This window comes from Natator depressus, chromosome 11 (genome assembly GCF_965152275.1).
Source record: "Natator depressus isolate rNatDep1 chromosome 11, rNatDep2.hap1, whole genome shotgun sequence".
NCBI lineage: Eukaryota > Metazoa > Chordata > Testudines > Cheloniidae > Natator > Natator depressus.
Genome location: NC_134244.1, coordinates 39,904,078 through 39,931,946, shown reverse-complemented (window position 1 = coordinate 39,931,946; position 27,869 = coordinate 39,904,078). Strand labels below are relative to the sequence as shown.

General features: G+C 40.0%; 1 protein-coding gene and 1 long non-coding RNA gene across 2 annotated transcripts in view; one reads left to right on the top strand and one right to left on the bottom strand.

Moving 5' to 3' along the window:
* HAT1 (histone acetyltransferase 1) overlaps window positions 1-22,362 on the bottom strand; it is a 45,520-nt gene extending 23,158 nt beyond the window's left edge. Inside the window, exons 1-4 of the mRNA XM_074967584.1 lie at window positions 22,243-22,362; window positions 15,921-15,992; window positions 8,427-8,502; window positions 5,538-5,658 (exon numbers count right to left, since the gene is read on the bottom strand). Coding sequence (XP_074823685.1) covers window positions 5,538-5,658; window positions 8,427-8,502; window positions 15,921-15,992; window positions 22,243-22,249 — 276 coding nt within the window. The 5' untranslated portion in view covers window positions 22,250-22,362. The remainder of the gene's footprint in view (window positions 1-5,537; window positions 5,659-8,426; window positions 8,503-15,920; window positions 15,993-22,242) is intronic.
* LOC141995978 (uncharacterized) lies at window positions 1,111-11,545 on the top strand. The gene is made up of 4 exons (XR_012641452.1): window positions 1,111-1,180; window positions 5,270-5,352; window positions 9,618-9,674; window positions 9,960-11,545. It is a non-coding gene; the product is annotated as an uncharacterized LOC141995978 (long non-coding RNA).
* Window positions 22,363-27,869: the final 5,507 nt, after the last annotated feature.

Sequence of the window (27,869 nt, the reverse complement as noted above, 5' to 3'; positions counted from 1 at the left end):
TTACCTACATAGGCATTACCTGCAGTCTGTATGCTGCCACATAAGAAATGCCACGTGCACTTAATTTCAAATTGATGATGGGGAATTGGGAATGGACTAGTGAACTAAACCCTACTTTTATTAGGAGATATCCAAAATCAATTTGGCATTTCTCCTTGTGTATTAAAACTTTACCTTAATTAGTAACCTTATTCTCTTATTTTCCATGGTGGAGGTGATTTATGGAGAAGTGCTTAGTTGTATTGACGGGTAGTTGCTAATATGAAGTTCCTTTATGTTGCTTGCATGCCACTATTAAGTAGCTTCTTATAAACAGGATTATACTTTTGTTTAGATACATAAAATGTAGCTCCTGCTTTAGAAATGATTTGTATTAGTTTTGATGAGGGAGTATATGAAGAAGCGATCTGAGGTAGTGTAATTAAATAACATGCCAGATGTTAAGTTACACACACTTTTCATACAATTTATTAAAAGCAAAAGAGGTCACAGGCCAGCTGCACTGGCACAACAAGCTAACATTTACAGTACAAAGAGCAAAAGTTGTCTAAGAGGCTACAATGCCTCATTTAGATTCCATGTAAAAGAGTGCAATATCTAGGGAATGGCAGTGAGCAAGCGGTAGAGCAGAAGGCAGTCCAATAGGTAATACTGTTCCGATTTAAACTGTGGAATGGGGGGAGAAAAAAGAGAAAGTGTTTTTTTCTAATCTCTCTTTGAAAAACAAGCTAAATTCTGCCCACTTGTAATGCCAAAATGAAGTACTACTCTCAGAAGAGTATGTAGATGTTCAAAATATATCACATGCTCCACTGGGCTCCTCAGGCTTGGCTCTCTCTCAATGGGATTTAGATACACTTATGGGCAGTGCAGATTAAGCATATGCCTCAGGTCCTAGCTTTTAAAGTCAGGTGATGTCAGAATCTCATCTTTAAAAAAAAAAAAAATTAGGTTTCTTGCCCTGATGGGTTTTTTTGGTTTTTTTCCCCAAGATCTTTTTCACATGATCCAAGAAACTATGGCAGAAATATCTGCTCAGATTTGCGGACAGCCTCCTGCAGAGGAAAGGGCAGCAACCCCTGTCACCAGAAAAGCAGCAGCATGGCTCCCTTTCCACAATCAAAACAGATCATGGCCCTCTGGATGCCCTACTGGGATCTGAAGGATTGACTCCCCCTGGGTAAGGTTTGCCTCACATTTTTGGCTAAATGGATCAGTTTGAGGCGAGAAGTTGTGGTCTCCTCCAAAGCATCATCTATTCATAGCACCAAAGTTAGCCATCACTCTCAGTAGACTGCACAGACCTTAATACAATCAGCCTTCTTTCTTATGTGCCTTGATCAACATTAAAATAGTTAACATTAAAAAAAAAATCTGTTGTTGGGCATCTGAATAATACCCCTTTGAGCTGACAACTCGTGTTTCAGTTTCTCTGCAAACATCACCGTATTGTTTACTCCTCTGTTTATGTATTTGAAATTTCTCTCCACAACCATAAGGGTAGAGGTGCTTTTTTTTTTTTTTTTTTTTTAAATAAAACGAAAGATGAGATTCTGGAGAACAAGATGACAGCCTCAAACAAAGAAAGTGCCTGATTATCAGTTTAGCTCAATCTGGTCCAATTCAAGCCCTGACACTTCTCTCTCAAAAGTGACCTTATTTGTTTGTCCTTAAACCTATACATGCAATCTGAGCATGTTGAGGAATAGGTCTTCCTTGCTCTTCCTTTTCCTGGGCCTGTGATTTGGGAGCCTTTCCTCTGGTAAGGATTCAGTCTATTTGCCTGGCACCTACTCTGGGATGTCCACACTACCGAAGCAGTCACTGAAGTGAAAAAAACAAGAAATGAAAGATAAGGGACAGATTTGCTAATGCTATGTTAACACACCACGGAATAAAATAAAAGTAACAATTAGAGTTCATTTTGAATTCCAGTGCTTTCTTGCAAGCCATTTTCTCCTTGGACCAGATATGATAAAGACTTATTAAAACTAACATAACCCTTTTAAGAATAAAGGTGATTAGCTATGGTCAACGAGTGCAATAATAATGAGAATGAGAGGTGCCCATAACAGTTTATTACTTAGTGCAGACAATACAGGACCTTCAAATATCTAAGGAGTGTCCTCCATCCAGGGAAAGACTGATATGCTTGCAGTGTGTTGTTTACATGGAAAACAGAGGACCAGCTTCAGGAAGGAAAAAGTTGTGTGTGCTTCTGTGGGGATGGAGGAAGATATGCGTTGTCCCAAAATCTGATTGTAAGGCAAGAGGCCTTGCTTTGAGAGTTTTTCCCCCCAGATACAAATCGCAAGGATGGAGGAAAATAGAGGGGTAAGATTAACTTACATCTCTTCTTGATTTAGAGAAATGTATAAAACAACAGGGAATAGGCAATATTTTATATAGTCCCATGGCCTGTGTCACTGGTGCATCATGTGGGCTCAGTCAGCTGCTCTGCATGCTGAGTTAGACTGCCCTGGCCAGCAACAGCAGCCAATGCAGTCAAAAGGGAAGGAGGTATGCAAGGGGGAGAAACACCACAGGAAGTAATGAGGAAACCAAATCAGCTGGACTACAAGGGACTTGGCAGCTCAGTGGAGAGGTATAGGGGAGAAACACTACTAGGGGAACCAGGAGATGTTTGCCACATCTGTCCTCAGGTGACACTATAAAAAAAAAAACAAAAAGACCACCAACAAAAAACCTTTTGCAAACTTATAACAACGTTCATAAAAACCTAGGAAAAAAAAACCATAAAACCTGCAGAACCAGTAAATTTTACAATTAAAGAAATGACATATCTGCTACAGAGGATACCAAGTCTCCAGAGTCCTTTATTTTCTAACTACCTCAACCATAGTCTCCAGATCCTGGGATCCCACTGTATTTAGCATTTCCTGGTCTGTCACCACTTCTCACTTGTCTACCTAGTTCACAGAGTGGGCATTTTCTTTCACATCCTCCTTGTCCTTCACCAACTCACTGTATGGTGCCAAAGTGATATCCAGAAGTCCACTGGGCTTGGTAGAGTCCTGAGAATTTGGCCCAGTTTGTCATTAAAAAGGTAATATTTCCTCTGAGTCAGACAGACTTCTTATTCTGGACCTTGAGACTGGAGATCTTCCTGAAGCACTGTTTGCTGCTCCAAGTGATGTATGTCCCCAGTCAGCTGTTTGGACACCTAGTCATACACTGAAGTACTGTGTATGGTAAAGCACAACTGGCACTAGGTCTCCCCCTCTCTGAATTGTGATAGTGCTTGGAGGTCCCAGACCCATTGTGCTGGACAGTGTACAAAAAAAAAATCAAGAAGATGGCCACTGCTCCAAACATTTTATAATTTAAGTAGATGGCTGCCTGAACATCTGTTTCAGCCCAGCTGGCACCATGCTCATAGGAAGGCCTCTTCCAAGATAAATATAAATAATTAAGTTTGTGTCTGAAAGCAGCACACAAATGAGCTCAATTGTGTGCACAGTACTATTTGTACAGGTAAATGTCTTCCAGTCAACTTGATCCAGGTACAGTAGAATGCGGGAAGTAGATCTAAACAGTGACTGGTGTGATGGCAAAAGGAGGAATATTTTTTCTACTAGGGCTATAGTGTACATGTGGTGTGTTGCAGTCATGCAAAGGTAAGAACAAGCTATCTGCCGCATCTCTCTGATGCGGACAAGGTGCATGAGTATTTCACAGTGGGAAAGGGTGTGCTTTCATAGTGGATAACGACACCTCTAGCTGATTAAAGATTGTTCCTTCAGGCTCTGAATGAGTCCTGATCAGTCTTCCTCAGCCAGAGAGATGGTAGATATCACCATGGGGATTTGAGAGAAAGTTGAGAGCTTTGAATGAGCAAAAAAAGTTGGAGGATCCCAGGGACTACAAAGGTGAACAAGGACTCTCCCATCGTGAATAGAGAGGGAAGGAAGCTGTGTTGGTGGTGGTATATGAATCAGGATGCTCATGGAAGTTTGCTATGGTGTTCTACACCTCGCTCTCCATTTTACCACAGCTCTGAAATTACACTGCTGAGAAGGGCTGAACCCATTCAACTGTGTCATCTAGATAATCCTGATTTTGGAGACTGCCATTTCTCATCTCTTTTCAGTTCTAGAAAACTAACAAGATTACAAAGCATGATCTTTAGGTGTCTTGATGTGTTGCCTTAGTCTTGATACCATTTTAATCATAGGGTAAACGACTGAATATGCCTTCATGCAACTTTAGAGAAGAAATGGCAAATCCCTCACCAAAAAAATTAATCCAATTTTTCTCTTTAGAAAAATTAAATGTGTCTTTTCTTGAACATATTTAAATTTTCTCCACTTTTGAAATGGGGAACTTTAAACTCAGTTTGAAATCATAGAAAGGAAGGCTGCTTACTGGTAAAAATATTTCTAAATGGTAAACCTTGTTTTCAGGCTCAGTACAATGAGAAGTCAATACAAATGCATAGCTATTTTTCACTCTATGCAGTATTATAAAGATTCAGCAATAACCAAATCAATAGCACTTTTGGAAAGAAATCAATACAAACTTTTTCTTCCTTGTAACCAAGTAATAACCAAACAATGGTGAATTTTCTTAATCCATCAGGAACCACCAGCAAGATCTTAGTCTTTTTCTAAACAACTAGGTAGACTCTTATTCAAATATTTAATATCTAGTTGTATAAACATGACTAAAAACTTCATTATTAATATTCTACGTCTATGGTATACTTTAGCCTACTGAAGGGAAAAGCAGGACTATCAAAAGTTGACTGTTCAGCTTCAGTTTTCATATCTGAATAATTCAGCTAAAAGGCTTTATAAATGGATTCAAAAACTGAGGTTAGCTCACAAAAAAGTCAACCTGATAATGAATGATATGTGGGGTGGAAAAATTAGTCTACTAAATTTTTAAAAGGATATAATCAGAAGGGAAAGATACTTTCCTATAAAAATGTTTCATAACACAGGAAGTGTGTAGTAGTAAAATATAAATACTGACAATATCCCTTTAAAATGAGATCAGAGAGTAACTGATACATAACTGGGATGGGAAACTAGGATAGCTCTATTTCTAAAACAAAATTCCATATCGGTTGCTTTCTGCACCTCCCATTTAAAAGGATATTCTTAAATATTCCTATTTTACCATACACATTTTATTTACAAGAACCTCTTTACGGTCTAATGGGATTATTTTAAATCTGGAAAACTCAACACCACCCTATCTTCTAATTAACATGAAATTTCAGCCTTACTTTATTTTTGAACACTAGGCTTGATGTCAGCTCATCTCTGGAAACAGCTTGCATTAATTTGACTACTGTAGTCAGAAGATGCACAAGGGCACAACACACAGGTGGGTTCAATGCTTTTTTTTCTTTTTTTAAATTAGCTACAGTATGAAGAGAATATATTTTTAAAAACTGATAGTCTAACTATGAAGTAGGTAAGTGCGGGGCCTAAACCTCTTGATTATGGTCCTTTTAAGAATTTTGAATATTCTACAAAGATTTGAACATGTAAGTTTGACTCTGACTTTACCTCCACACAGTCAAAGTTTTCATTAACTTTAGATGTATACTCGATGCGGAAAAGTGTTGACAGGTTACCAGCATTGTAGTACAAAAGGATCTTCAGACCCTTGTAACCGAAGGCAACTTCACTGGGGGAGGAAAAAAAATAAAGCAATCAGGAACCCTAGACTCTACTAAACAATCATCACAGTAAACTGTAATCTGTATAAACCTTTGAAATTCATGTCTACTTTCCAAGTTAAGTGTACAAACCTGCTCATATATGAAAAGAGAAATAGAATTGCCATATACTACATCAGAATATATACAATGAAGGTAACTCCTTACAATATTTTATCATGAATATACCACTCATATTCCTTCATCTGTCAATATGAAACAAAGAAGTGAAGTGACTAGTTATCTGTGGAATTTATCATAAAGGAATAAAGACAACTCATAAAAAGAGTCTTAGACCACGCACACATCCCCGACCTTAAAGGACAATGTATACACGCGTAAAACAACCTCTATTTCAAAGGTCAAGAAGTTGGGAGACATGATACAACTATGCATTCCATTTATTTTATAAGATCTTTTAGAAATAAATTTTTAAATCAATCACTTGTAATTTGACCTTTTAATACAGACAGATACTGAGGCAGATTGCATTTACTGGGATCCTTGTTTCAGAATGTGGATTTTATATTCAGGTAGACTACTGCAAATGACACTTGCATATTTAAAAAAAAATAAATTTTATAGCAACCTCAAGTAGGTTCTCTTTTGGTTGATGGTTCTGATGAAACATACCAGACTTAGGAAAGAACTGAAGGAAATGCAGGGAAGTCTAATATTGAAAACAGAAATGGGGTTATGTGAAGGGGAGCGAAGGAAGCGAAGAGGTTTTTGAGCCTTCTACTACCTATTCAAGGAATAGAACATACCCAGAAGATCACTGGCACAAGGTCTATGAGAATTTCTATTCATGAATAGAGAAATACACTTTGTTTCTGGAAAACAGTTCTACTTACAGTGGCACAAGAGTTACTGGATTACTTACAAACCAATATTGACAGTTTTTATTTTCCCATGTTTATTTAGGAAAAAGTGACATTTCATTCATATTTTCCCTGAAAGGTAACAGGCCTTCAAAATTGATAGCAGTAGTTTTGGAAATAATATTACTAGTGCAAGGGAATCACTTTGAATGGACAGATTGGAAAGTTCTCATAACAGCATTGAGAAGTAAGATTGTTAGTAATAAACTGAAATAGTTAATAGTTGTAAAGTTGATAACTTATTATGGTTGGTTAATATATAGAGACCATTTCAAAATCTCATCTTTTTAAGGATGCTCTTTAAGGAATCTCAGAAAAAAATCCCTACTACATCTAGTACACCACTATGTCAATACAGGATTATTACACATAATACATTTTTATTTATAATGGACAGACTGGTAATCAGTACTGTATTAAAAATAATGAGTGAAATCCTGGCCCTATTGAAGTAAATAACAAAACTCCTGCTGACCCTTTTGGGGCTAAAAATTCATCTAATGCAAAAGCTTTTTTATTTTTAAACTGAAATATACAGACACGCATTAGGACACAGACTACGGTTTCTATATTTTGTGTAGGTATGAGTTGACATACAATAGATTCCACTTAATAGCAGCCTAGATATTTACAACTTCTGGTTAATAGCAACATTTTGCCAGAAACCAATTCCATCCCACTGACTAATTTTAATGGGATTTGGATTATTGGCAATGGTATGCCACTTATTAAAACAATATTTTTGGAAGAAAGGCCCAAGTTGCAGACAGGTTTGCAAGAGTGAAGCCGGGGAAGGAAGTGCTGGGACATGCCTTCCTTGTTTGCAGCCCCACTAAGCTGGCTGAAGCCGGTGCTCAGCCTGTCCCACTGTTTCTTTCTGGGGCAGCAACCTTGCAAAATCTGCCTGCACATAGGGACTGCAGAGGAGGTAAGGGACTGCAGGCTGAGAGGGGAGGCTATGGCCAGGGCAGTAGCAGCGAGGAGAGGCTACAGCCCAGATACCAGAGCTGCATGGTACCTCTCCCCATGCTCTTTGGGCTGTACCCTGCCTGGGGACTGCACCCAGGGAAGAAAGCACTGGGACTTTTTGAGCCCTGACCTCTGGAATGCAGGGAGAAGTACCATGTGGCTCCATGTCCCCCCAGAACCCTCACAGATAGCCCAGACATCTGAGCTACAGCCCCACACCCCACAGGCAGTTTTTTCAGGACTGCAGCCAGGGAAGCCAGATCCCAGTGCTTCATTCTCTGACTGCAGCCTCACAAACCTGCCTTCCACTTATCAGCAATTAACAAATAATGGGAACTTTTTCCTAGCAATCCAGCGGTAGCTAATAAGGGGAATCTACTGTATTTGAGAAAATACTCTCCTGAATTTTAACAGTCCATGTGTTAAAAGGAGGGATCTGGATTGAAACTAAAACCTAATGTGTACAGATGTGATTTAAAAAAAAAAAAAATTAAGAAACTAAAATGTAGTTAGCTAGCAGTGGTCTACAAGTACCTATATGAGTTTGGCACACACTAATGTGAAAGTCACCTAATAGGATTTGGAACTGTTCCATGAACAGAATTCCCTTTGAAGTAAATGGCAATTTTGATTGCAGAATCAGACCCAGCATTCTTCAACAATCTGACAAAATTTCTACAAAAAAAAAAAAGTGACTACAGTCCCAAACTGTCAGATGACCATTGAGGTATCTTTCTCACCATATGTTCATCAAGATATTTAAGTATTTTCTTGTATGATTTTAAAAAGTGATTTAAAAAAAATACATTTCCTATTTTCTAAAACTAGAACAAAAATGACCTCTTCCTTCACGTCCTATTCATTTGTCCTAACATTTGATAACTTACTCATCCCCGAACACTTGATGGCTGTACTCTGGATTAAATGTTGTGCTGTCATCTTCCAGATCCTCAGGAAAACGAACTGAAAAGAAAATGGCATAATTTTACTATAAGCAACAAGCAACCGTGATTTGTCAAAGCAATTTTTTTTGTAATTTGTTTTAAAATACTGTAGATGCCACACCAGTTTAACACCCATTTTCTCATTGTGGTCAGACAACTTTATTTGCCCTTGTGCGCAAGAAAAATTCTAACAGTTCTGAGAATTCTTTGTGGTTCTGTTCATAATTTAAAAATATCTACAGGCAGGGTGGATTAAAAAAAAAAAATCAATGATTTAAAAAAAAATTGGATTTTTTTCAATTGGATTTTTTAATTTAAATTGGATTATTTTGGTAAAATGCTTTTTGAGGAAAAACCTATCTATTTAATTAAAATATCTTTGAGCTATAATGTATCTCATCATGGAATAGGGATTATAAATTTTAATTCAATAGTATGAGACAATATATTCATGTAACGTTTGAGATAAGTTTTGTAAATGAGTTCCAATAGTTCATGGGTTAAGGATCCAATCTTATGGAGTTCCAGGGGCTTCTGTATAGATTATTTAAGGTAATCTTGCTATCTACTCAATGGGACTCAGTGCTCAATCTAGAAGATACCATCAGAGATGCTTAGTTTTGCAGTTATCACACTGTGGATTTGGGGCTCCAGAGATAGACGGACAAAAAATAAATAGAGAGGTTAGAAATAACAGACCTCAACCCTATTGTCCCCCTGCAGATTTGTGTACACAATCAATCCCTTACCTCTCTCTAAAAGTGCGAAGTTTCAAAAAGTTCAATGAATAGAAGATTGCTGGGAACGGAATAGATCCGGAGATACATGTGAAAAGGGAGGGACAGGCAATAGAAACAAAAATTAAACTGTTTGAGCAGCATATTCCAGAAGTGTTGAGGTCTTTCTGAGTGTAGTCTTCACTGATTTGAGATCTACCATACCATTCTCTCACTAGAAGGGAAAACCTATAATGGCAGCAGGCCATAAGAGAGACCCAGTTTGGGAATATTTTAACAAAGTTCCTCTACCTGTGGGTAAGACAGGCATACGTGCAAAATGCAAACACTGCAACAAAGAAATGCAAGGCCTGGTCGCCCACATGAAACAAACGTCATGAGAAGTGTTCCTTCTCAGGAGGAAGCTGTGTTGAAGATGATGAAAGGAACATGTCTGAACATACAGGATCTTCAGGTTGGTAAACTTTTTTGTTTCATACTTCTTTCTTAAGGACTGCCAGTCTTCCTTCTGGACTATTCTTGAATTCTCACGTTTGAGCAAAAAAAATATAGTTGTTACTCTATGGTACTATCATTTTAGATGCAGTTGTGATACAAAATAAATAGCTGAAATAGACATATCTTCCTTTTACAATTTCACCTTTGAAGTAGTACAGAGTGTCAGTGAATGCAATGAGTAATACTAAATGAGCAGTATAGTTATTATCACCAAATAACTGCATTGACTTATTTTGTTTAGGAGAATCCATCCTCAACAAACAGGATTCTGAAGACTATCCACCTTCAAGATCACCATCATTTTCTATAGTTTCAGAGTTATCTGCCAATTATAGTGTTTCAGTCACATCATGTATGTCACATAGCCACAGTATATATCACCTGTGGCAAAAAGGAAAAAAAAAAATGTCCATCATCCAGAAACAACCATAGATAAGTTTGTGATAAGAACCAGCAGATTGCCCAGTTTGTTTATGCAACAAACTCTCCTTTCTGTATGACAGAGAACCTACACGTCATTAACATGGTTCAGTCATTAAGACCAGGATACAGTCCACACAACAGAGCAGATGGCGCAGGCAAATTGCTGGTTAATGTATATGAAAAAGAAATTGAGCAGTGTACAAAAGGTCTAGAGGGTGAAATTGTTAACCTGAGTCTTGATGGGTGGAGCAACGTCCACAATGATCCTGTTGTACGTACTTGTGTGGCAACAGAAGAAGGGAATGTCTTCCTTACAGAAACAATTGATACATCAGGAAATGCAGACAGCAGAATACTTACAAGTAGCAGCAGTAAAAGCTATAACAAACTGTGGGGAAAAAAAAGATTCAAATGTCTAGTATACAGCTTGGTCACAGACAATGCTGGAAACGTATCCAAGATGAGAAGAAATTTAGAAGAGAGTCCCAAGCTAACATATAGTTGCAGTGATCACTTGATGCCCCTCCTAGCCAAAGACTTCAGTGTTCCAGAAATAAAGGCTAATGTTGTTGAAATTGCAAAATAATTCCAAAATAACCACTTTGCAGCAGCTGCTCTGAAAAAAGTGGGAGGAACCAAGCTAACTCTCCCACAAGACATGCAAAACTCAGTAGTGTTTTCAGCACTATATCAAGAACTGGCCTAATCTGATGACAGTTTGTGAAGAAAATCATGACAAAATAGATGGCACTGTCACAGACAAAGTTCTCAACATTGGTCTTCAGAGAAATGTTGAACACATGCTGAGTAACCTGAAGCCTATTTCTGTAGCCTTGAACAAAATGCAGGGAAATTGCTGATGGTGTTGAAATTTGGAAGGAACTGAGTGAGATCTTAAAAAGAGAAATATGCAATGACAGAGTTAAATTACAAGCATTAAAAAAAACGAATGGGACAAGCACTATCTCTAGCTCATTTTCTTGCAAAATATTCTCAATACTCGATACCAGGGTCAAACCTTAACTGCTGAAGAAGAGGAGTTGGCGGCTCTGACATGGACATCCAGCAATCATCCCTCCATAATGCCAACTACAATAAACTTCAGAGCTGAGGGTGAACCATTCAAGAAATATATGTTTGCTGATGATGTTTTAAAGAAAGTCACACCAGTGACCTAGTGGAAGTCACTTAAGCACTTGGATTCAGAGACTGTTGAAGTGATAATCTCACTTTTAACAGCAGTAGCTTCTTCTGCCAGTATAGAAAGAATATTTCCTTCCCTTGGACTAATTCATTCCAAACTTAAAAATCGTTTGGGACCTGAAAAAGCAGGAAAGCTTGTTTTTCTTTTCCAGATTACGAACAAACAGGAAAATGAAGGTGAAGACAACTGAGTTAACTGCAGAAGCCAGTATTTTAAGTTTCTCATGTTGACCTGGCTGACATAGCCAATTTTTTTTTTTTAATATTTCATTTAACTATTTTAGTTAAACAATTTTAACAAAAACAAATCTGATTTTAAAAAACTTGAATGTTTAACTAAATTCAAAATCATATGCTTATTTTGTTAAAATATTATATGTTTTAAGTGTCTGTCTGGTGATGTTCTTATCCTAATACAGCATGGCAAGAAAATCCTCCAAATTATTACTGATTAACCTGTTGAATTAGAGATGGTTCACCTCCCAATGACTTCATAAATATCTGCTTCAATTACCTTTGGTAAATGAAATAACCAAACAATCATTCATTTTCTGACATAGCTGTAAAACTAATCTGAAAAGCTTTCAAAATAAATCACTTAAAAATGTATAGTGTGTACCTTCTAAAAATGAAACTTACATCTCTGAGTTGTGAAGAATATGTATTAACGTTATAACAACCAACAAGAATGTACTTTTATCTAGAAATCTATGATTAAATCGAGTCTTCCTGACTAGTGATTTAAATCAAATCCACCCTGTCTACAGGCAAGCTGTAACACCATTAAAACTGGAAAGAAGAACTTAGTTTACACAACCATTTGTTTGTAGTATATTTTCATAAGGGCAATATTCAGAAGATTTTTTCATCTAGTGGTAGTTCTAGAATGCTAGTAAACCTTGCTAATGCTACACTAACAATTACCCAGGAGGCCTGTTATTCACTGATTTCCCACCCCGCAACAATTAGCAAACAAAGACAATACAAAACCAGGACACCGCATTAAAATATGAACAACGCACATTTCGTATTATTTGTAGTTTAGTTGTATTTATGCTTCATACTGTCCCTGAGAAAAGAAATCTTTGCACTGTGAATCTTCACTACATCTGCTTTTACATTTTTATTAAGAGCAGCACAATCACTGCTTTGCATAGATAAGTTTTGCAGGTCACCAACGTTCTGTAGTACCAAAGTACACACAATCAAAATTATACCTCTAGGTTTTTACTGTACTTTCAGGACATTTGGTTAAGTGACAAAGTTTAATTTTCATCCGTTTATAGTGTTATGCATTCAAAATAAATCTGTTATTTAAAATGTTTAACAAATTGAGATCTGTACTGAGAAATTGATATATTTTCAAACTTATGTATTTAATCATTAAAATAGAACATCACTGTGGTCACTATATAAAATTACAGACTGGGGCAATCCCATAGAGGCCAAATCAATCTACCGATCTCTTTGCACATATAAGCATATATGTAACATTGCTCCCCCACTCTGTCAGTCTTCTCTGTACTTGTGAATAAGCAAAGTATACAGTCAGTTGCAGGTGATTCAAATAATGCAGCAAGGAGTAGAGAGATCCTGTTATGTGCTAGATCTAATGCTTCTATCACTTAATGACATGAAAACCAGAACACACATGTAAGCAAAAAAACTGCACCAGTCCTGAGACTATTTTAACTGATTATACTGACTTTGTTAATCTCAATAAACAGGTTACTTATTTATTTTTCAGCAATATAAAAATATTCACCACAGATGCATCTACACAAATGCAATAGCTTACTAAAGCTGTGTTTTATTCACACTGTGGACTAATTGCAGTTACTCTATAGTTAAGGTTACAACAGTGTTTCCACCATAAGTCTGCTTCGCCTTAATATCAGTAGGCGAAGTCTAAGGTTGAGGTAGAATTTTTCTGGAAAATTGTGAATGATTAGGATAAGGGGCTGCTGATTTTCAACACCTCAAAAACAATAGTCTTTTCAGAGTTCTAGAAGTCAACACATTTTGCATCACTTTACTGCCCCCTTTTTAGACATTTAACAATATCTTCTGTGATGGAAAAACATGTAATAGGGCATGATGTGAAAAGCTAGCAATTGCAGAAATCATTGTAAAAATAAGTTTATATCCAGTGTGTTAAAATATATACTTGTACAGTAAAATATGATAAAGATGTAACTGACGGGAAAAAAATAAGTTCTTGCCTCATCCAATTTCGGATTTCTGTGACTTCCATGGAAGTTCTTTCCTACATTTCTGAAAACTCTACAAGTATCTACTACACCCACATTAAAAAAAAAATAAAAATCAGTTAAATGAAGTTTTGTAAAAGTATAAAGTGTGCAGTGGTCAATATATGCATTACAATGGCAGTTTGCCTATACCCTTAATTAAGGGGAGGCCATTCAAGACACTATAAATTGTATATTTGATTAGTGTATGATAATGAATACACGTTTAGTGTTTACACATGTATGCAATGTTGCAGAGTTAAGCTTGTTATTGGAACCTTCATTTTTGCATTTCCTGCCTGCTGTCAAATATATAACTTTATAGCTGCTTTAATGCATCTTTCTACATTTAAGATGAGAAAACTAAGGTGTAAACAAAGAAGGAAGAAATGCAAATGAGGAGTTTCCAGATAGAGAAAGCAGTCCCTGCACCTACAATAGCAAAAAGGGACAGAAAGGCAACCATTGCTAGATTCAGAAAGCAGATACGCAGAACTTGCCTGAGGCAAGCCCATAGAGAGTTTTAATAAGACAAAGCACTTTTGAAATGAGTGAGGGTCCATAAAAGGTGATGTACTCCTACTTCTTTGTACACATGCAGGAAAAACAAACTACATTTTCGAGGAGGAGGGAGACGCTGCAAAGACATGCAAAGAATAGAAGTGGTTGATCCTGAGGATCCTCTTCAGTCTCAAGTTGGAAGAGGAGAATAAAACAGAAAAGGAAGACTAGAATATGGAGATATTAATTAATTTTAGGGGGACGATTTGAGATTTTTTCATATTAATGTAATAGCTCATTTAATTGGTAGCCAAAATTCAAATACACCCCATTATTTCCATCCCTTTTGAAAAATGTAGGAGGAAATGACAGATTGTCTCAAAACACAAAAGTAAAAATTAAATCCCTGTAAAACATGATATTTTCAAGAAAGTATATGTAAAACAATATTTTTTTAATCTGAGGAAAATGGTTTTACAAATCCAATATTTAGAGCTTTAAACTACTTCAATTAGAACAAAATTTTGGCTTACAAGTTTTTAAATTGAGTTCATATTATGAATTCAACTTTAATTATAGATGAAATCAGCTTATTAAATGCTCATCTTCTCCAGAATAGAGAAAGAATGAATATTTCTTTATTGTTTAATTTTTCTACTTTAGAGTAAGCGTTCTCTTTTCCTTCCCATTAACCTGGAGTACTACACATACTCTTGGTCCTCAAAGCAATACTCTCCTACCCTGAAAGTCAAACACTAGTTTGATATTAGCTCTCTTTCAGTATTCTGAAGATTGCTGCTGCTCCTCTTCCAAACTTAGGCCCCCCTCTTAGTACCTTTCAACTATGCAATTCGGTCATATCAGAGGAACACTTACCCACAGGTAGAAAAATTTAAAGTTACAAAGATATGGTTTATTCTTCTCCTATTGCAAAACTTTTATTGACACTGATAGGCTTGTTTAAGTTAAATTATGTTGCATCCACATCCAGCAGAGTTCTAAAGTTCTTTTTTGCATTTTAGATGTTGTTTAGGTAAATTCACTACGGTGAAACCCAGAATTGCAGATATTTTCATTCAGATTTCCCCTCCCCCCAAAAGTTCTCATTAAAAACTCTTAAACCATCCAGAAAGTCAATGAAAATGAGAGAGACTATTTATGGAGTATTTTCTTTCAGACCACAACCAGGATTTCATACTATTTTACTAAGTAGCAAGAATGCAAGATCCCTTTTCTGGAAAAAAGTAATTTAAAGAATTAATGGATAGTACAAAATTAATGCATAATTGGATATTTGATATTGTGCAACTGAAAAAATACACAGTTGAGTAATACTAATTTTTTCACTAAATCCACTGAGGGGTCAAAGGTACCCTCAAGAGAGCTGAATACCAAAGACATGGTAAGGAAGAACTAGAAGAACAGAACTGCTGTGTCCCTTCCCTCCCAGTATTATCAGCATGTACTGAATGCCACATAAAAATAAGGGATGGGGCAATTTCAGCATATCACTAATTTTAATGTAGGTTTACTAAAGTGCTGAAACCAACTAAAGGATCATTCAACACACATTATGGGGAGGTGGGACTCACTTTATCTGCATGAGTCCTTCAATGACTATTTCTATACTCGCGTACTTTATCTCCACTGAGCCCAGGGAACTAGACATTGTTAAACTACACTTATATTTACACTTCATGCAGTGTATGGTGAATAGAAGAAAGTGAACAAACTTTTACTGGACAAACTTTAAATATCAAGCAATGGTTCTAAAATACTTGGTAACATACTGCAGTATCAAATGCAAAGACTTGAAAACAAATTACCTAATTTCAGTTGAATTGCTTCATTTGTATTACACTTGAACTCAGCCAACTTCTTCTCCATAGCACTGAGCCCTGGGGAAAAAAGTTTATGCAAATCATTATTTAAACTACATACTGCCACAGTCCAAGGGAACATGTTTAAAACAATAAGGTTCTCATTTAAACTTTACAGAAGTAAAGAAATAAATACACATCAAAAACACTTCAATTTGTCTCTTTTCATATGTGGTTTCTCATTTTTAAACAGGACCCTTTAGAGATGTAACTAAATGTTATGTAAATCTACAATATACAGAGAGTAATTACACACAGAATTACTCTGTGCATCAGAGTGGCAAGAACCATTTAGAGGGTACAGAAATACCCTAGTTCATATTTTTTGAATAAGGGGCTACCATTTTTTACAATTAAAAAATACAGTCCTCTTAGTAATGCAAACAAGTCAGCTAAAATATTTCTGGTTTGGGGGGTTTGTTTGTTTGTTTTTAAATAAAGAGAACTGACATTTTGTAAAAATTAAAAAAAAATTCTTGGCAAAGAATTTGTATTTTAAATTTCAGCCAGTAGTAAATATGCTACTGGCTGAAATTTAAAATACTGTACAAGTTCTTTGCCAAGAATTATTTTTCCAAAATGTTGTCAGTTCATTTTGGAACACTGATGTTACAAATAGAAATATCGTGAAGATTTTCCTGACAAGAGTTGCATCAGCGGATACCAAAAAGTATGAAACTTCACATTAAAACAGGAACTATTAGCAGCTATGCATTATTTTTTGTTACATTTGTTTTTTATTTAAAAGTTGAGCTGCTAAGGAAGAAAAAAATATTTATATTATGTAGCACTAGAAGCTCCAACGAGGATTGGGGCCTGATTATGCCAGGTGCTAAACAAGTACATATGAAAATATGGTCCATGATTCTTCAGGTTGTCTGAGAAAGTACAGGTTTCTTCCTGCTTATTTTTTGCTTTAGTAATTCAGGTCTAGTCTGCATTATTTTTCCAGGAAAACTAGAAATTAACATAAGTACCAAAAATGTGACACTTAAGCAACAGAGTGGTGAGATTTTTAATCAGACTGTTTAAAGATGTATTTTGTTGTACTGTTAACACCCTTTTAAACTCAACTGTCTTATAAACCTGCAAGGAAAGATGCGTGTTAAAAAACAAACTCATCTGAATATTTAAGTTGCTGGTGTTCCTTTAATAAAATTACATCCTTTGTACCTAGCAACACCTGTATTCTTACATCAGTTTTTGGACAGTTTACGTGTACTTGTATTAATTAGGCCTGGTCTACACTTAAAATTTAGGTTGACATAGCCAAGTCACTTAGAAGGTAAAAATCCACACTCCTGGGCGAGGGAGCTATGCTGACATACCCTGCCACCATGCACTGAAAAATGTGTCTGTTGGACAAATTGTAGTTAAAAGCTGTGTGGCCTCCATTCTTTACATAAGCACAAAAGCCTCATACAGAGAATAGCTAAACCAACAGTTTTTAAAAGTATTATACTGTAGTAAAAGTGGTTTCAAATGCTAATTTACAGCAGCTCTATATACTTATTTAAATGCACATAACCACGAATCAAGAAATATCAGACATGGCTTCGTGGCATGATGTTGAATCAATACTTTCCTGTAGGTTCCTTTGTATTTCTCTCAAGTTTCAGTTTCAGACTGGATTTGATGCATTTTATGAAACAGGAGTAGGACAATAGTAAAAGAATACTGAAGCACTGACATGAATCTTATTTTATATAAATAGATCAGTAACTGCATAAGCCAAAAATCTTTAAAATTTAGTTAGTAATCAACAATTATTTGAAACAAAAGACCAAAACGTGAAGGCGTGTGCCCTGGGGAGAGAGAACTACGCCACTAAGGGGGACTTCTCATGGACTATTGATTACACCAAAGGCTTAAAAAGTGTGTTTTAGCACCTGGGCTTTATTACACTGGGAAGCAGTCACTCAAAGAGATTGGGAGTAGGGTGGGTAACCAGTTGAATATGACAGGTTTCAGAGTAGCAGCCGTGTTAGTCTGCATTTGCAAAAAGAAAAGGAGTACTAGTGGCACCTTAGAGGCTAACAAATTTATTTGAGCATAAGCTTTTGTGAACTACAGCTCACTTCATCCACTATATTTTCCACTGAATGCATCTGATGAAGTGAGCTGTAGCTCACGAAAGCTTATGCTCAAAAAAATTTGTTAGTCTCTAAGGTGCCACTAGTACTCCTTTTCTGCAGTTGAATATGAGCTCCCAGTACAATGCTGTGGCCAAAAGGGCTAATGTGATCCTTGGATACATGGACAAGGGAATCTTGAGTAGGAGCAAGAGGTTATTTTACCTCTGTATTTGGTACTGGTGCAACCACTGCTAGAATACTGTGTCCATTTCTGGTGTCCACAAGTCAAGAAGGTTGATAAACTGGAGAGGGTTCAGAGAAGAGCCAACAGATTAAAGCAGAAGTGCTCAAACTGTGGGTCGGGACCCCAAAGTGGGTCACAACCCCATTTTAATGGGGTCACCAGTAGGCTGACTTAAGACTTGCTGGGGCCCAGGACCAAAGGCCAAGGGTAGTGGGGCTAAGGTTACAAGCCCTCTACCTGGGGCTGGAGCCCTTGGACTTGGGCCCCCTGGCCTGGGCAGTGGGTTTTGGACCCCACCCGGGGCAGCAGGGCTTGGGCGGGCTCAGGCTTCAGTTCCCCCTCCTGGGGCCCTGGAGTATTAATTTTTGTTGTCAGAAGAGGGTGGTGGTGCAATGAAGTTTGAGAACCCCTGGATTAAAGGATTACGCAACATGTTTTATAGTGACAGACTCAAGGAGCTCAGTCTATTTAGCTAAACAAAGAGAAAATGGAGGGGTGACTTGATTACAATTTGTAAGTACCTACAGGAACAAATATTTGATGATGGGCTCTTCAATTTCACAGAGAAGGGTATAACATGATCTGATGGGTGGAAGCCGAAGATAGATAAATTCAGACTGGAAATAAGAAGTTAAGTTTTATCACTGAAGGTACTTAATCACTGGAACAATTTACCAAGGGTCATGGTGGAGTCTCCATCACTGGCAATTTTAAAATCAAGATTGGATATTTTTCTGAAAGCTATGCTCTAGGAATTATTTGGAGGAAGTACTATGACCTGTGTTACACAGGAGGTCAGACTACATGATCGCAGTGGTCCCTTCTGGCCTTGGAATCTATGACTTCAGTAACTCTGCCAGAGGTTATGGGTCTATTACAGGAGCAGGTGGGTGAGGTTATTTAGCCTGCAACGTGTAGGTAGTCAGACTAGATCAGTGGTCCTCAACCTGTGGCCCAATCAGCACATAGCTGCAGTCCACATGACATCCTCAGGGCCATACAGGTAGCATTGGATACGGCCAACAATGGTAAATAGGTTGAGAACCACTGGTCTAGATGATCATGGTGGTCTCTTCTAGCCATAAAGGCTATGAGTTATATATTTCAGAACCTAATGCTGTTGTTATGAGATAGTGGGTGGCTTTTCTTCCTCCTAGTTTTTAAGTCTGTGCATCACATTGCACTAGTGTTAATAAAATGACCCAATATTATAGAGACAGAGGATATGAACCTCTCCAGGGTGGACTGATTTAAAATCACCAATTTTAATCACAATTTCATCTTTTTCTGCATTTGTACTATTTTGAGGAAAAATAATTCAAGATGTCAATTCTCATTGGTTTATAATCATTAATACATAATATAGCCTCTACACTAAACCTGGTGCTGCTTTTCACTAGCCCGGAGGATACACTATTACAAAACTTACATACATTTTTCAGATTCTTAATGTTTACATTTTTATTGTGTGAGCAAATGAGGAGTTTCTTATCTATTTGATTTTTTGTTTTTCCACTTGTGATTTGTGTCAAGCTAAATTTGGATGGAAACTATAATTCAATTAAAAATGCACAAAAACATATTCAAGTTTTTTTATTAGTTCAATAAAGCTACCTTAAATGTGCTGAATACATAAGAAATAAATGTATCAAAACCTTGCCTTTAAACTAATATATTAAACAAAGGCAGTATTGTCTGTACTTAGTGAACTGAACTGATCTGTCGTCTCCATGATCTTCAATATTTTAGAACAAGTAAGTTTCAGGCTCTCATACCTCATTTTTACTTAGACTGAAAGAAGAAAACTGCTGTTTTTCCGACTCCCAATCAATGTCTCAACGTTGAATGGACTACTCATTCAGCTGAACAAACAGAAATGAAGAACATATTCTCTCCACACCTGGAGAAGAGGCTATTGCTGTCCAGAGCAGGTTTAACACTTCACAAACTGTTTCCAGGTGGTTAGCTATTGACTTCCACCAGTTCAGTTGCTTTACTTTCTTTGCAACTTCAGAAGCAAACGTACTGCTTGAATATGATTTTTTTAAATTTAAATTATTTTAATAGATTGTATTAAGTTTAGGCATAGGCTGTCAATTTCAAATTTAATTTTAAATAGTTTTTTTAAATGTACTTATCGTAAATTTAAAAAATCAAAAATAAATCAGTTTAAGTTAAGTTACCATTTTTCTCCACTCCACCTAACAGGAGCAAATCTACACACACTAATCTCAGTCAACAGGGCACGGACAAAGATGCCCACTCCCACTGAAACGTGTTGAAAAAGTTGAGAGAAGGTAACACACAGGAGAGAAGCTATTGGACAAAAGGATGAGGAGAAAGGTGCTGGTAGGCTAAACAATTAACAAAAACAATTTAAGTGATTAAAAAAGCTTCTCCATCTCAATAAATCAGGGTTTTACTACCTTACACTTTGAAAAACTAGTAGGGCTACGATATCACGTTGTTCAATGAGTCCTAAGACAGACCAGCCCTTAATTTCTAATGTAAAGTACAAGCTGGCACATTTGAAAAAAGGTGTCATGCATTCAGAAAGATCATGAAGAAAAAAGGGCACAAGTGCAATTGTTTTTCTTTTGCAAGTCACCACTAACCTTGAACTGAGTAGTTTAGCCGATAGAACTTCAGAAAAGTCTGCCTAACTCTCAAAGCATTCAATAATGTGCAAAAAATAATTCCCAAACATTAGTTAATTTCTGATATCTAGTTACCTATGCATCTCACATTTCTAGTGCACCCATCATAGTATCTAGTCAAATGCACTTGACCTTATATAGGACAATGGACTAAAACAAAGGAAGTTTCTAAACCACATTATTTACAGGCCACAGCTTTACAAAGTTTAAAAAGTAAATTTTTGAAGTTTTTTAGACCCATCTCATAAGTCAGCTGAAGTTTGCACAAAAGATTTTGCAGTTTAATTAGTTTCTGGGGATCCATAAAGTTAGCATAAGCATGTTCAAAGGAGAGTTGGTACTTAAAGGAAAAATTTGCTACTACCCTATCCAGACCATCTGTAAAGTTGTTTTTTATTGACTTAAACAGGCTGCTGTGTATTTAAGAATTGGGCAGACACCTGAAACTGGACATAGCTACCAGGTGCGAATGTATCCTTGGCCCAGACCTATAGAGCAGAGCCACTGCGGAGTCATGTTCCCTTGTTCTTCCCCAGAAGCAGGGTGCAGACACCCCGTGAAGAGTCTCATCGGCTCGTAATGAGAAAAGGAGTACTTGTGGCACCTTAGAGACTAACCAATTTATTTGAGCATAAGCTTTCGTGAACTACAGCTCACTTCATCGGATCCGTAGCTGTAGCTCACGAAAGCTTATGATGCATCCGATGAAGTGAGCTGTAGCTCACGAAAGCTTATGCTCAAATAAATTGGTTAGTCTCTAAGGTGCCACAAGTACTCCTTTTCTTTTTGCATATACAGGCTAACACAGCTGTGGCTCGTAATGAGAGAGTCTTCTGGGCTCTGCTTCGCGGTAAGCGCGTCCCTTCCCATGCCTCCTTACCACACTGCGACCCGGATCGCCTCGGAGCGGCCCAGCCAGGCCGGGTCGCAGCGAGGGGAAGAGACAGGAGCAGCAGGACACAAGGAGCCGCTTTCCGGGAGCCCCGAGCTCCGAGGGACGGGGCAGGCGGCGTGACAGGCACTAGGCACCGCACCCCAGGGACTGGCAAACACGCCGTTGGCGGCTCCCCCAAACAGCGGGGTGAGGGCGGACGGTGGGAGCTGCCGGTCCCCCCAATCCCGGCGGGGAGCAGGAAGCCCCTCCACAGCCGCAAGCAGCGGCACCGGGGAGGCCCCTATACTCCTGGGCCGCAGGACAGGCAGAGGGAAAGCCGGGGTCCCTCCCTGCACCGTGCTCGGCGAAGCCCCGACAGAGCCTAGGGCCACAGCTCGCTTCCGCCGCCACAACTTACCCGCCATTTGGGAGCAGCGGCAGCAGCCAAGTCACCCGGACACAGACCGAATCAACCCGCGCGCCCACACACCGGACGTGAGAACATAGCCACGCGCTTCCGCTCGCCGACAGCTACGGTGCGCAAAGGGGGGAAGGGAACAGGCGGCTATAGATAGTGCGCATGCTCTGTACATTCCAGTGGCATGGTAACGAACTGTCCCTTGTTATTGGGGACGCCGTGTTTTTTACAGTTAGTGGCTCATTTGCATAAGCCCGCCTCCCTCTAGTCTCCACCTTCGCCCTCCTCCCCCCGATTCAAGTCCTCCAGCTCCCTGCCAGCCCAGGGCCTGTTGCCTAATCCCTGTGGCTTGGCCTGCTCCCAGCTCCTGGCTCTCTTGGTCCCTGTGGCTTCAGCTCCATGCTAGGGGACGCTCATGTAGAGAAGGGCTGCCAGCTGTCTAATGGCACAAACCCAAACACCCCTGCCCCACCCCTGCCCCGAGGCCACCTCTTCACCGCCCCCTCTCTGACGCCCCGCCCCCATTCTCTCCATCCTTCCTCCCTCTGCAGCGTGCTCTCGCCCATCCTCACTGGGCTGGGGGTTGGAGTGTGGGAGGGGGTGCAGGCTCTGGGCTGGGGGGTGGGGTGTAGGAGGCAGTGCGGGCTCAGGGAGGGAGTTTGGGTACAGGAGAGGCTCCGGGTTGGGGCCGAGGGGTTTGGAGTGTGGGAGGGAGTGTGGGGTGTGGAAGGAGGCTCAGGACCAGGGCAGCAGGTTGGGCTGCAGGAGGGGTTTGGGGTGCAGGCTCTGGGAGGGAGTTTGGGCATGGGAGGGGGCTCAGGGCTGGGGTAGAGGGATGGGGTGTGGGAAGGGGCATGGGGTGCAGGCTCTGGCCAGTTGGTGCTTACCTCAGACAGCTCCCGGAAGCGACCAGCATGTCTGGCTTCTAGGCTCGGGGTGAGCAGGCAGCTCTGCGTGCTGCCCCTGCCAGCAGGCACTGCCCTCCGCAGCTCCCATTATCTCTGGTGACTGGCCAATGGGAGCTGCAGAGTCACCGCTCCAGACGGGGGCAGTGCGCAGAGACCTTTGGCTGCCCCTGTGCCTAGGAGCCAGAGGGATGTGCCGGTCACTTCCGGGAACCTGCCTTACACCCACTGCGCTGTCGACTGGACTTTTAGCGGCCTATTAAAATCTCCCTGATTGGTTTCAGTAGCCACTGGGAGATTGATTCCGATTCCAGGAGACTCCTGGACAATCTGGGAGGGTTGGCAGCCCTAATGTACAGTGCTCAGTCCTATACAGCCCTGGTTTTGGCTGGAGATGCTGTAGTACAGATATGGTGTCTAGCTGGTTCTGCCTCTTTGTGCCTGTCACTCCCTCAGGCTGTCTCCACACTTACACCAACATCCTAGTGTGTTTTCTTCCTCTCTCTGTAGTCTTCTCCAGACATGGTTCTCTCAATTCCCATTCTCTCCACCCGATGCCCTCTGATTTGGAACCTCCTTGTGATGCTCTTTGTTTTCTCCTTTCCTCTTTCTTATTGTGGACACCAGACTCCCCTTCCAATACCTTCTATTCCTAACAGTTTCACACCCTTCCACTAAGGCTGTTTTTCTAGGCTGCTTATTCACTACCTTCTGTTCCCGTTCTGTCACTGCTGAGACATTCGTGAAATACACTACCTCTATTTAAAGAAATATTTTTTAAAAAGTTATGGCACAGTTTTTCTATTATTTAATATTTCTATATTCAAAACCTGCATATTCAGGTGAAAAAAAATTACTTAACAGATATGCCATGGTCACAGTGTTAGTTACACCTCTGCCCCCTTCCTGGTCTTTGAATGTACCCCCTCAGATGTTAGGTTTCATGCCTTTACCTATCCTGGGGTGGATTTGCATAGTTTTCCCACTCCTACACTGGATCTTGGGCTACACAGTGTCCTGTGCACAACTCCTCACATGGAACAGGTATCTCTTATATGTGTTTCCACCAATTCTTACCCTGAGGTCTGACTGAGTTCGGGCACCTATAGTCTTCGTTTCAGGAGTGTATGACCAGTGGTACACATTGATCAGGCAAGTCTTCTTAAAATCAAAGTACTGTTTATTTTAGCAAAAGGAATAGAGCTTTTAGGGGAAGAAAAAGGATTTTTAATATAAAAAAAGTATTCATGCATCTATTCTTAACTAAAGTCTTATCACCCTCTGATGGTAACCTAGTCAGGCCTAACTTCTTCAGTCACCCTCAGCAGGGTGTTGTGTGTCTCAGTCAGGTTCCTCTGAACAAGTTTCCTTCTCCTCAGAGACGGTCCTGTCTCATACTGCCAGAGTTTTTGTGTGTTCATGGACCTATCCTGGCTAAAACCAGTTTTGTAGGTTGGCTGGAAAGGAGGCAAAACTCAAGCTAACAGTTCTTCAAATAGTGACCCTATAGGTGCATGTCCCTGTGCTTCAGATTGGAGATTTTTGGTAGCAGTATCCATTTGGCCTGCATGTGCACTCTCCCCATCTCATGCTGTGCTCTGTTGCTAAATAGTGTTGTGCGGGCAAACCGTCCTCAGTTCCTTCTCAACTACCCTTGGCCTGAGACTGAGCCTTAGCAAGCCCATTGATAGAGATTCTTCTTAATAATTTTTTTCCTTAGTAGTAATACAACTTCAGTTAGTTAATGTTAGTGTTAATAATTTCTTTTTTTAATTTCATTCATATATATTATTATTTTGCTTATAGAATAGTATAAATTATATTTCCCTAGTTCTTCCCATTCAGAAAGTGAGCCCTAAAAAGGGTATGCGCAGCTCTCCCCAAGTTTAAACATTGTCTCTTCTGTTGGGAAGCCATTCCTGTCAGCAACGGCAATTCCTGCTGCATTCGCTGCCTCAGAGACGACACCTGCCTCAGAAGTATATGTTTTGTCTCAAACTAAAGGCAAGAACAGAAAGAATCATGAGCTGAAATTAAGACTACTCATGATGGAAATTCAGTCTGACCTGCCTCTGACCCCAGAGCCCGGGACCCCCCTTTTGACAGCAGTCGCCATTGAGACCGATCCCGTCAACATCGTCCATTCAACACTCTCCAGTGGCTTCAAAGAGGAAATCCTTAGACTTCTCTCAGAAAGTCTCAAAGAAGTGGGCCACAAGTTCCCCGCGCGGAATTGGCCAAGAGAAAGAGGTCTTAGGCATGGTCGATAACTTCAGTACCGACTGACACACAATTAGGTACTTATGAAGCTGCAGAATCCTCTGGTACCGATACCACCAGTAAGCCCAAAGACCCTATGAGGGCAGGCTCAGGCAGAATAGTCCCATCAATGGAAAGGAGCAGCAAAGAAAGACCCAGCTCCTCTAAAAACAGCACTGATGGAGGCTTATAGACAATCAGTGCCAAGTACACCAGCACCGTAAAAGACTATGACGATGCCTGTTGGCCATTCCTCGGAGTGCAGAGGGCCTCCAGTACAGATGGCTATCTCCATTTCAATGGTACCTACTCTTATGACCTCAATGGTGCTGATGGGTATTCCAGTACTGCAGGAATTTCAGTTCCCCAAAGACTTGATGGTCTCGGAGATGACTGAATCACCATTACCAGACACCGACATAACTGAGGTACGGATTACACCCAGGTCTCTGGATTTACATGTAGTACCAGGACAGTCTATTCCACCATCCATGACTGCTTCACCCTGGTCCGACAACGACAATGATGGGGATGACTTATATTCATTGTCAATCCAGAGCTTTCCATTGCAACACCAGGGAGCTAGCCAGGTGGAAACTCATGTTGCTTCAATCTACCGCCAGAGTAGAAGAGACAGTTGGTATGGACACCCTTGGGTGCCCCTGTCCATGCCATTTCCACAACCTCAGTGGCCACATGGGTGGCATATAGACAACAATTTTCAAGAACCTCTAGCATCATTCAGAGAGAGAGAGAGAAAGATGATCTACCTCATTCTCAATAGCCAGACCTCCTGATCCTCAAGAGGAGAGCTTTGAGGAACAGGAGGAGAGACTAGACAAGGAAGCCACTCTGGTGACCAACATTTCCTCATCATCTCCTGACAAGGCAGCCATGCCTCCTCTGCCAACAAAAGCAGATGACTTCAAGCAGTTTCAAGACCTCTTTAAGAGGGTAGTGGATTCCCTTCAAATCCCACTCAAAGAAGTCAAAGAGTCACAGCAGAAACTACTTGACATCCTGCAGACGTTCATAGAATCATAGAATATCAGGGTTGGAAGGGACCCCAGAAGGTCATCTAGTCCAACCCCCTGCTCGAAGCAGGACCAATTCCCAGTTAAATCATCCCAGCCAGGGCTTTGTCAAGCCTGACCTTAAAAACCTCTAAGGAAGGAGATTCTACCACCTCCCTAGGTAACGCATTCCAGTGTTTCACCACCCTCTTAGTGAAAAAGTTTTTCCTAATATCCAATCTAAACCTCCCCCATTGCAACTTGAGACCATTACTCCTCGTTCTGTCATCTGCTACCATTGAGAACAGTCTAGAGCCATCCTCTTTGGAACCCCCTTTCAGGTAGTTGAAAGCAGCTATCAAATCCCCCCTCATTCTTCTCTTCTGCAGACTAAACAATCCCAGCTCCCTCAGCCTCTCTTCATAAGTCATGTGCTCTAGACCCCTAATCATTTTTGTTGCCCTTCGCTGGACTCTCTCCAATTTATCCACATCCTTCTTGTAGTGTGGGGCCCAAAACTGGACACAGTACTCCAGATGAGGCCTCACCAGTGTCGAATAGAGGGGAACGATCACGTCCCTCGATCTGCTCGCTATGCCCCTACTTATACATCCCAAAATGCCATTGGCCTTCTTGGCAACAAGGGCACACTGTTGACTCATATCCAGCTTCTCGTCCACTGTCACCCCTAGGTCCTTTTCCGCAGAACTGCTGCCTAGCCATTCGGTCCCTAGTCTGTAGTGGTGCATTGGATTCTTCCATCCTACGTGCAGGACCCTGCACTTATCCTTATTGAACCTCATCAGATTTCTTTTGGCCCAATCCTCCAATTTGTCTAGGTCCTTCTGTATCCTATCCCTCCCCTCCAGCGTATCTACCACTCCTCCCAGTTTAGTATCATCTGCAAATTTGCTGAGAGTGCAATCCACACCATCCTCCAGATCATTTATGAAGATATTGAACAAAACCGGCCCCAGGACCGACCCCTGGGGCACTCCACTTGACACCGGCTGCCAACTAGACATGGAGCCATTGATCACTACCCGTTGAGCCCGACAATCTAGCCAGCTTTCTACCCACCTTATAGTGCATTCATCCAGCCCATACTTCCTTAACTTGCTGACAAGAATACTGTGGGAGACCGTGTCAAAAGCTTTGCTAAAGTCAAGAAACAATACATCCACTGCTTTCCCTTCATCCACAGAACCAGTAATCTCATCATAAAAGGCGATTAGATTAGTCAGGCATGACCTTCCCTTGGTGAATCCATGCTGACTGTTCCTGATCACTTTCCTCTCATGTAAGTGCTTCAGGATTGATTCTTTGAGGACCTGCTCCATGATTTTTCCAGGGACTGAGGTGAGGCTGACTGGCCTGTAGTTCCCAGGATCCTCCTTCTTCCCTTTTTTAAAGATTGGCACTACATTAGCCTTTTTCCAGTCATCCGGGA